General features: G+C 30.4%; 1 protein-coding gene across 1 annotated transcript; it reads right to left on the bottom strand.

Moving 5' to 3' along the window:
- Positions 1-2016: 2016 nt before the first annotated feature.
- LOX7 (lipoxygenase) lies at positions 2017-7481 on the bottom strand. Its single transcript, NM_001248321.2, has 9 exons — positions 7194-7481; positions 5353-5636; positions 4989-5226; positions 4489-4809; positions 4297-4382; positions 4091-4198; positions 3655-3959; positions 3295-3558; positions 2017-3145 (listed from the first exon to the last, which is right to left on the bottom strand). The coding sequence occupies exons 1-9, from the start codon at positions 7399-7401 to the stop codon at positions 2389-2391; spliced, it is 2571 nt and encodes an 856-aa protein (NP_001235250.2). The 5' UTR covers positions 7402-7481; the 3' UTR covers positions 2017-2388.
- Between the last annotated feature and the right edge of the window lie 3877 nt (positions 7482-11358).

Raw genomic sequence — 11358 nt, 5'->3', positions numbered from 1 at the left:
CTCCCATTCTTTTGGTCTCTTGAGTATTTTTTTTATTGCATGTTTACTCTTGAAATAATATTTTTTTTAGATAAATATGTTATGAAAAAATACTTAAAGAAATATTTTATAATTTATAATAAGTAAAGGGACTATTTTATAACTTTTAAAAAATTAAAAATTAAATTATAATCTAAAATAAAGATAAGGGAGTGCAATTTAGGAATGAAATCTTAATTTTATTGTATGAAGAATAAGTGTTTTTTAATTTTTTGTTATGCCCGGATTTGGATCTCCTGCCGTTAGAAAAAAGTCAATGGGAGTGCAATTTAACATGACACCACAAACTTTTTCTATTGATATTTTATTTAATTAATAATGAGAAGTATGTGATGAAATTATAAACTGCACTACCTGTAAATTTTTTCAACGGCAGGAGACCCAAATCCAGTTATGCCCCAATAATTTATTCGTATTCGAGTGCTGAAATTTATAGGGGTTTATTATTGGTCCTTGCAGTAATTGCTAATTTATCTTCCTACGACCTCACTTTCCTACACCCACAAACAATTCCCTTCCTTTCACATTTTATTCTCATGACACTCCCAACCCCCACAGTATTTTAAGGCTATTATGATTTCATTTTATCAATGACTCAATAAAAGTATGATTATGTTAACACAACATAATCATATTCCATTTTTTGGGGTTTTGTAAACAACAATGATTTTAATTTTGTTGTTATTTTGTATGTGACACATAATAAAATTTGATTCTTTAATTGTTTGAATTTTGACACATAATAAAATCAAGTTTTCATTATTATATTTGACAAATATTCTTCTTTCAGCATAGGACTTGGAAAATTCCTTTATAGAAGGAAGGTATTTTGTTTTTTTTGGCAAAAGTGTTACACCAAGTTGTCACACATTTCTCTCAAAAAGTTATGTAAAATAGATATATTATAAACTCAAATCTGATATGAGTAAAAAGTTATATCTCTTTAAAATTGTAGAGTTCAAAACTTCAAAATTCAATATAAATATATAATAGAATCACATTTTTTTGTATTATTTTTTTTTGGCACCCTATTTATTGCAATAGAAGTATGATTTCCTTGTACAACGGAATCATACTTCAATGGGAAAGAGTATTTTTGTAAAATCCAACAAAGTCATCCAGGGACCAATGGCAATGCCAAAATTTATATGAATATTCTTCTCTCGGCCCGATTAGGCTAACTCTATAAAGCAATTGGCCCAAACCAGAGACTAGTAAAAAGTAGGGTGTTCCTTTGCGTTTTTTTACTTATTGCACCAACCTTTGATCTTTTTCTTTTTTTTGTAAAACATTATTCTAAAACCTTCTTCATTCCATCCATCCCCCACGAAAAGTTCTCAGTCATCGCACTCCCTTTCTGTCTCTATTTGCATCCCTGTTTAACACCCTCTCCTTCACTCTCCCCATTGTCTTCGGTGGTGAGTGGCGCCATTTATCATTTTTTTTCCTTTCTAGTTTTGCAGGTTTATTGAGAACTAGTTTTTGAAATACACTTTTACAGAAATTATATATTTAAAAAACCAATTTTCAGAATACATAAAAACATTTCAATGTATTCCTAAAAGTTTTAACACATAATACATCAATCTACCTTTTTCTGCACACACTAGTAACTAGTAATTGTTGTAATAATGAAAAAGAGAAAAGAAAAGAAGAAATAAACGTTGATAATTTCCAGGATATTTTTAATATAATTCAGAAACTAAATTTAAAAATATTTATAAATATCAAAATATGTTTCAAAAAAGAGTTAATGAAAAGAGATAGTATTTTTAAGAAGAAAAAAAATTAAAAATGCAAAAGAGGTACGAAAATATAGTATTAATTCTTAAATCCATGTTGTTAATTTTATCACCTTTTCCTCCTACCTTGTGATGATAAATTCAGTGCAGCAAGTCAACGAAGGTGAGACGCTTGGTTTGCTGCAATCCATGCACTGGATCACGGAAATAGGACTGCAGAATGTGATTTTTGAAATGGATTGCAAATGGATTTTTGAAATAAATACTAAGTTGAGGAAGTGGTAGCTTTGAGGCAATGCAAAATATGAATACACGGGCAATAAAATTTTAATGACAACCCTTGCTGTAATGGAAATCGTTTAGATAGGATGATAATTTATTCTAGTTTGCACTTTGTCATGCCAGCTATCATTGTTGAAACATGCGTGATTGCCTTTATTGCTTTCTCTTCGATCTGTTATAAAAACAGAATACAGCAAACACGAGAACATTCAACCACCCCAAATGTAACTTGACCATACGTAGGTAGATGAAGGAATCATATTCCTCCTATTTCACATTATTGAAAAACAGGCAGAGTAGTACAGCAACCTCAATGAGAGAGCCCTTAGATAGAGATACTGTTGGGAATTCCTCTGAAAGTCAATCCCTCCTCACTAGAAGGATAGAGCAGAGTGTAAGGCATTTTAGCTGGCCCAGTGCGGTTTCTCAACGTCTCATCCTTGTTCTTCTGTATAAGCTTATGTTCAATCTCTTGAAGCTTCTTTCCAAACCTCTTGAAGGCCTCTAGTGGACCAGCATCAGAAGTCCAGAAGTCACCACCATCTCTCTCCCCAAGGTAGAACTCATCAGATGCGTGCCTTGACAGGATTTCTATAATTGTAAGGTCAATGAGGGTCTCCTTCTTGCCAGTAATAGTTTTCAAAAACTCCTTCTCAGGGTTCTTAGCCAAAGCAGCATACTCAGCAGACCCTTTCTCAGGCATGAATCTCCTGCTAATGGTTGGCCTGTTCAAGATTAAACCTCCATATGGATACTGTCCAAAGTTAACAGCTGCATGAAGGGCTGAAGCGATCCATATGAGGGTGGCCGAGGCTTCAATCAACTCTTCACAAGTTTGCATCTTTTGCCACCATGGCTTATCTTTCAAATCACCATGACCCACTTGGACAAGTTCTTTCCACCAAGCTTGGAGTTCGGGGTCTTGTTGAATTGCTGCATCTGACTTGTAGTAGAATGACACATATTCTTGCACCCAGGACTTGATGGCATCCCATATCTCTAGCCCATCAGAAGCATAAGGATAGTCCTCAATCAAAAGCCGAACTCCATGGGGAGCAGATGGATCCTTAACGGCAACTCCTCTGAATTAAAAGCACCCAAATAACATTGATTATATCAAACTTGAAGCCTTTATTTCCTTTGTCGTTGATGACTTAAATAGATTTAGATTCTTTATTTTTTAAGCAACATATATTACTAATTTGTTAATAAACTTAACAAGATTACTTACCTCTTGACAAGATCATTGGGCAGTGCTTGATCAGTGAAAACCCAGTCCTTGTAAACAACAGCAGACATTTCCAAAGCGTACCTACCCCACAAAAATGTTTTCTCTATAATACCGTCTGCATTGACCAAGGATTTGCGGGCAAGTGAATTAATATTCATGGTGTCACGATAGTGAGGAAACAAAAGTTTGTAAATAGGGTGAACCACACTCAGATGCCTATTTGTTGCTATGACGAATGGCTCAACAACCGCATGAGTGTTTAGCCTGCAATCCACGTGAATTAATATGTTAATCATTTATTCATAAAAACATTAACAAATTTAATTTCATGGATCTCATTGTCAATTGACAATATCATACCAATGGCTAACGAGTTGATGGTAGCACGAGTCATTTACAACAACATAAGCCTTTGCCAATAACCAAATATAAGCTTCAACTCCTTCGCTCGAAGGCACGTAGACTTCGCTAACAGGACCATATTCTTCACCTTGAGGATGCGGCTTACTTAACTCAATGGCCAATGGCGTCAAAGTTCCATCACTTTTCAAGAAAAATATGGTTCTGGTAGCATAAGTCTTTGTGGTAGTTGCATTTATTTTCCTCAAATATGGAATGAGATAGTCATGGTGATCTAAGATGAACAGCTTCTTGCTCTGGATAGCCTGTTTAACCAAGTATGATTAATTAATTAATCTCTGTTCGTTGGAATAACTATAAAAAATTGTTACAAAGCAATAATAGAAACATTATAGTGAAATAACTTTAATGTGAAACTAAATACTCATATTATTACCTGCTCAACAGTGAGCCCACCCAAGTTAGGTTCCAAATGTTGTTTTGTTATTATACAGGTATGATCACCGTAGGCTTGTGTATCTAGCTTGCTACGTGGTGGGAACTCCTGGAATAAATTTAGCACACAATGACATTAGGTTGGCGATCTCAAATTTAACAATCAAAGTGATGCATCCAAGCTTTTGGTTGCATGTAGTATGTTACCTCAAGAATCTTAATGACGTTTGGATTTACACCAGCAATCGTTTCTCTAGCAAATTCTTCATCAGTCATCCATGCAGACTTATCCACTGCACCAAATAAAAACAGTTCAAAATTCATCCACGTGATTAAATATGTTGAATAAAAACAGGAGTATATTGATAATATTCCACATATTCAAAATATGTAGCATACCCTGCATCACTTTAGGTGGTGGATACTTGAGGAACTGTTCGCCATCAGTTCGAAAAATTTCCTTGATCACTGGTATAGGGGCGATCTTGCTAAGAAAGTTTGTAGGTAGTGTAACTCCACCTTCATAGAGTTTGCGCACTTCAGCAAAATTATCAAACTCAAGGCTCAAAATATTTCCATCGAATGCATCAGTCAAGACAGGCAAGACATCTTGGGATACAGATTTGATTCCAAAAGCGAGAAAATCTGATGACTTCAAGTGACCAAATGCTTCATCTCTTGGAAGGTAAACAAAATCGCTCGGCTTCTCACTGTTGGGATCTGTTAGTTAAGATGAAGGCACATAATATACGTTAGCGACTACAAACAACAACATTACAACAACTACTCAAAGATTTTACAGCAGAGTAACTAAGTATTCTAAGGAACGCACTTGACCAATTCAGTTATGCTAAAAGAAAAACAGCAGAAGTATAATAAAGTAGTGAGTAGTGAGTAACCTTTTCTAGTTTTTCCTCTTCCGGTTCTTCCTCTGCGAGGGTAAGGTAAGGCTGAACCACCAAGAACGGGGCGTGCATATTTATCACCGCTATCCGGGTTGCCCAAGTCATTGTAGACATCATAATCATAGATCCTATCCCATTCCTTGCGCTCTCCAGTTCCATCCCCTCTTACATTCTTCAATTCTTCTTCTCTGTACTTCAAAAGTGGAGCTGGTGTCTCGCTTGGAAGATATGTCTGCATTATAATTTATATGTATAACAACTTTTTCATCATCCATGTTGTTATGTTGTAAAATTCAACAACAATAAATATTAAACACCGTACGCATCATGTAGTAATGTGACAATATATGTGGCTTACATTGTTGGCAAAGAAAATGCGATCAGTCTTGTAGTTTTTTGAATTGTAAACCCAGGAGTTGCATACGAAGTGAATGGTTCCGTGGTTTGGAATGTCTTCGAGAGTTAGAGACTTGAGATAGAACTCAACTTGCATGAAGTTCTTTATGTAAAATGCACCGGGAATTCCGAAGTCACTGTCCCATTCAAAATTAACATCGTATGCATCTTCGCCAGCTCCCAAGGTTGGCAACGACACTTGTCCTCTTAAATTTGTAGCCTTTCCAACTTTACCTTTCCCATGTCCTATCAAACCAAATTTCACATCAAATTTTATCTCATACGAAACTTGCCGTAAAATGCATTTGATATAATTTTAAAGTCTGAAATATGTTTTTGGTATATAGAAAATTGATTATTTCTTCAAATTTACTGTTGGTCAATTATGCATATAAATTTTGTTATATTTTAAAGTAATACCTACTGTTAGTTTCGTAACATAGAGATAAAGTGTCACATTATCTAACATAATTACTAACATATCAATGTTACATCATTTTTTGTTTTTTAAATTATTTAAAAAAATTAATTCTCCTTCTTTTGCTTCTCTGAGAACAACCCCATGCCACCACTCTCGTCCAACTCAGCGCCACCACCATTAATTGTGTCGTTGACTCTGCCCTCGATGCTGACCTCAACCTCTGCCTCCTCTTCTCCTTCTTCCTTTTCGGATCGGAAGTTTCTATTGACGGAAACAACAATGAAGTCGATAATCCTGATAGGGAATTTGGATTGGTTTATGGAATCGAAATCAAGGATAGCGACAACGACAATGTCGAGTATCCAAAACTTCATGGACGGAATTGTTAGCACATGTTGGAGCAAGGAGAGGGTGATTGTGTTCACCATGAACAACAATAAGAAGTGAGTGGACTTGAACCTATTAGGGTCGGGTTGGGTCGAGTCAACACGCACATCCACTTTCTGATGTGTGATTTCTCGGCATTCAAGATATTGGCGAGCAACTACCTCGACATGAGGATTGGATAGCATAGGTGATGTGGGGTTGGATGGCGGTGATGGTTTTCGTCGGAGAAGTAAAGAAAAAGAAAGAGAATCAAAATTTTTAAATAATTTAAATAATAAAAAATAATGTGATATTGATGATGTGTTAGTAATTAAGTTTAAGGAAGTGACAATCTATGTGACACATCATTAACATTTATATGTACATGATTGATCAAAAGTTAATTTGAGATAATAATATAAAAACAATATAAAAAACATATTTAATCATATTTTTAATTCAAATTTAGTGATAAATTAAACAGGGGCGGTATTTTATTGGGTTACGTACCCTCGCAGTACACTCTTCATAGATCAAAATTTAATCTTTCAAGAATAAATTATAATTTAATTATAAAATCACCTATAATACTCCATTTTATATCCTTCGGCAGACAAAAGTAAATTAATCATTTTCAAAAGACATAAATATTTTTATAATAAGCTTCAAGTCTCTAAAACAATGCATTTGATACATCATATTATTACTATAAAAAATATGTATACTGATCATTTTACGTTTATTCTTCACAAGATTTTTTTTGTACAGTTCAATCCACGTTTTATTTCTTCGGCTGAATTGAAAGACAAAAGGTTAATTTTTTAATGAAAAAAAGTCAATATTAGTTAAAGTATAATGTATATTTTAAAACTATTCTTTGTAGCATTTTACTAGAAGAAATTTTTTGAGTTGGGTTATCATAACTTCAACATGTCTGTTATCTTAAAAGGTCTTTTTTTTTTCCCCTACTATGGAGCAAATGTATCTACGAGAAGTGAAGTAGTAAGTAATTATACCATCAGCCTTGGTGGCACTGATGAGCTGGATGGAGATGTGGGACGCCAAAGCAGTAACGGTGTCGACGACACCTCCAATGATGTTAATGCCGGTTCCAATGACACCCTTAACACTGGTGATGCTGTTGATATCCAACACATTCTTTCGCATAATCACCAAGTTCCCCTTTATCTTGTGACCCTTGTTTCCTCCGATGATTCCAAACATCTTTACTACTTAATTTCAAACAAACAAACGCACTCTTCTCTCAACACTTACTTAGATTGTGGTTTTGTTGTGCCTAGCTTGTGGAGAACACTAGCCTAGGAAGCTTCCTTTTATAGAGACTATAAAAGCTGACAAGAACTAGTACGTAGTATGTATGTATTAGATATTTCAAAATCTAACGGATAAGCTTCTTCTTTTTTTCTGTTGAGGTACTTACTCGCGTGGCACTGCAAGATGCGATCACGATGAAGGTAAATGAAAGACAAAGACATTTCTCTCTCGAACATGACATTGAATGGACCAAAGATAAGATAATACTAGTAGTACTATTGACTTTAGCCGATCGAGTTACCACTTCCATTATTTATTTTTTTGTTTCATTCTTCATTTAATTATCAATCACCACTGCAAAATTCCTCTTACCACTTCTAATTAAGAGTGTCCTAAAATAGGAATTAACGAGCGAGTGCGTGTTATATATTGTATTGAGTATTTAAATTATTAGTTTAAGAAATAATATTTATATTCTTATTAATATAATATTTTTTATTTTATTTTTCATAGTTAATACTTCTTCCTCAATTAAGTATAAATAATCATATAAACAAAATTTAACTATTTTAATTTGTTTAATGGCATTATCATAAAAATATTCATAAATTAATTGAGATTTTATTTCTGATATTTTTTCCTTAATATTAAGTATCAATAAATAGTACTTCAATAATTTTATTTTATTGTAAAAAAAATAATTTTTAAATATAATTAATAAATCAAATGACATTAATTAATTTTCTTAATTTGTATATAAATTAATTAATTTTATTTATATTTAGTTGCATAGCGAACATCAGAACATGTGCTTTGTCCTGTTTTCATATTTACCTTTTGCGCTGTTATGGTATTTGCCTTTAGCCCTTTACACACTACACAACGATAACGCGTCAGAAAGTCGTGCTCACAATTTCCTCACAAACTAGTGGCTAGATGACAAACCTGAAGTAATGTATTTTTTTATAGTAATAATATATAAGTTATTCTTTATTTTAAACATTTCATTAGTATCTTTTATTTATTTTTATTTTTCTTTTCTTATCATATTATAAACTTTATTATACTTATCATTTTTTTACTCTCTTTCTAGATTAGATAATACATTAAATGTCTAAAGTTGATTGGGTGGTAAAGGAAAAAAATTACTATGAGTTCGATTTCATTTGCTAAAAAAAATTAACAATTAATAATTATTATTTATCGATAAAAAAAAAACACATTTGAATGTCTATAAAACATTTTCTCATTTTTTCTTCATAAAAGATAAATAGTAGGAAAATGTTAAACACGAATAAGGACAAATATTCGAGTGATATTTTATTGGAAACCATTTTTTTCCTCATTTCCTGGTTATCCAATCATAATTTCATGCTCAGATAAGGTGAAATAACTATCACTGGAGTATGTTGTTTTTCGTACAGCGTTTTTCCTACTAAACAACTTCTCTCTCTCTTATAATATATAATTATATATTTGGTTACTTAATTATAATTACAAATTTAATTAGATCTTTTAATTATTAAAAATTTTAAGCATATTTTTTAGTTGTTTAAAAAGATTTGATTGGATCCCTTACTTATTAAAAAATTAAATCAGATTCTTTAACTGTATTAAAAAAATTTAATCGAGTCTCTCAACTATCAAAAAGTTTAATAAAAGAATCTAAGAAATTACTATATTCTTTTAATTATTTAAAAAAGTTTAAAATTCAATCAGATTTCTTTAACTGTATTACAAATGTTCTTTTAATTATTTAAAACACTACAATTGAATCTAAGAAATTACTTTGAAAAATTCTATATTTTATCATACAAGAGGACTTGGTGGTAATGTTTTAAATAATTAAAGGATCCTATATGACATTAAAATAAAACTAAAGGATCTAATTCAACTTTTAAACAATTAAAAGATTGAAATCTAATGTTTTAAATAATTAAAAGACTTGATTGAATGGTTTAATAATTAATAGATCCAATTGAAATTTTAATTATAATTAAGATAAGAATTATATAATTAAGTCTAATTTGTTGAAAGCTATAAAATCACGAGAGATATTTACTAAAGAATAAGTAGGATTCGTAATTTTTTAGTTTAACTTTTTAACTAATAATAAAAAGTATTCATTTTCACATTAATTTTGGATACAAAACGGAATAAATCCATTTAAGCTCGATATACTTGTGTCCGACACTAAAATCATTAAAGTTTAAAGTGATTTAGCGTAAAATTAAAAGAATTTAGTCTAAATTAATATAATTTTTGTCTTTCTTTTTTTAAAATTTTTTATTTTAGTTCTTTTATTTTTTTTTAATTGAAACATTTTGTTTTTCACTTTTAAAATTTTATAATTTTAGTCTCTTTATTTTTTAATGGAGCTATTTTGTTCCTATTTAAAAAAAATGTGATTTTAGTTCCTTTTGTCAATTTTAAATTACTTAATTATGTACTTTTTAATTATTTATTTAATAAATTAAACTTGTTAGTAATCAAATAATTTTTAAAAAGAATATTTGTCATGTAGATAATAAATATATACACATTAATCAATATTTATAGAATACATATATTAATATTTGAAATTGATAGTAATAACTAAAATTAAGTATTTTAAATATGGGAGACAAAATGTCACATTTAAAAAATGGGAGACTAAAATTATAAATCTTTTAAAAGTGAGGGATGAAATATCTTAATTAAAAAATAAATGAACTAAAATTATGAATTTAAAAAAATAAGAGTGAAAAAAAAACATTTTAACCAACAATTTATTTATAACATGTTTAGATCTATCTTATAATATTTAAGCATTATTAGTGAATAGAGTGGAGAAGTAATTGCAAGTTTTCACACTCTTGCAAGGGTGGCTAGCTACAAACAACACTGGTATTTTTCTTTATCACGTTGCTCCACATTGTACCTATTCTCTTGTTATCAATGATATCATATAATTTGGTTTATGTTAAAAAAAAAGTATTAGCAAGTTTCGATAAGTTATATATATATATATATATATATATATATATATATATATATATATATATATATATATATATATATATATATATATATATATATATATATATGTGTGTGTGTGTGTGTGTATATATAAGGTAATATTTTATAAGAATAATTTAAAATAATAATGAAATAATTGTCTTTAAAATTAAAAGAGAAAACAGGATGTGTTATCATTATAAAATCAATCTTTCTACATTAACATTCAATAAATAACCAAATCAAATTAATCGTTAAGAAATTATTTTAAATTAATAATTTAAAAAAAAAATTCACCAATCCCTCATTTTTTTGGGTCACTCTCCCATATCAAAATTTCAAACAGTCATGCACCCTTCTTCACCCCGGCCCTCTCGTATTTTAAAATCTCAACCTCCATTTTTTTTTTCAGTCACTTAATTACCTCGGTCTTATTTCTAAATCTCAAACCCTTGAATTTTCTCTATGTTGTTTGGTAGAATAAAAAATAGGAGGAAAGAAAAAAAACACAAATAGTAATAAAATATTTTCTTTTGTTTGATTATTAAAAAAAAAGAAAAAGAAAAAGTAAAATCGATTAATAAAGATAAAAATTCAAATTTTTCATTCATTTTATTTTCTTTTCAATTCAAATTATTTTTTTTAATCTTATTCAATCAAATCAGACGATAATGTTACCCTCATGTAGGGGTGAAAATGAGTCAAACCAAGTCAAGTTTTATTGGATTTAAGCTCGACTTGAATTGAATACATAAGGCTTTAGCTTGACTTATTACCTGTCATAGACTTCTTAGCTTACAAGCCTATTTAAAAGTCTGCTTAAAGACGTCTTTGACCAAATAATTATTTTAAAACCTAGTGAAATACTAACTAAAAAAAGAAACTTATAAAATTTCGTATAAGTAATAT

The sequence above is a fragment of the Glycine max genome, chromosome 13 (assembly GCF_000004515.6).
Source record: "Glycine max cultivar Williams 82 chromosome 13, Glycine_max_v4.0, whole genome shotgun sequence".
Lineage (NCBI taxonomy): Eukaryota > Viridiplantae > Streptophyta > Magnoliopsida > Fabales > Fabaceae > Glycine > Glycine max.
This window is presented reverse-complemented; position numbering and strand designations above follow the sequence as displayed.

What these genes read in the sequence shown, in the direction of transcription:
- LOX7 (NM_001248321.2), bottom strand. Translation starts at nt 7,401, where the DNA reads ATGTTTGGAATCATCGGAGGAAACAAGGGTCACAAGATAAAGGGGAAC. An exon ending in AAGAGGAAAAACTAGAAAAG is followed by an intron (nt 4,810 to 4,988) that starts GTTACTCACTAC and finishes CTTAACTAACAG; the next exon opens with ATCCCAACAGTGAGAAGCCG. An exon ending in GTGGGCTCACTGTTGAGCAG is followed by an intron (nt 3,960 to 4,090) that starts GTAATAATATGA and finishes TTGGTTAAACAG; the next exon opens with GCTATCCAGAGCAAGAAGCT.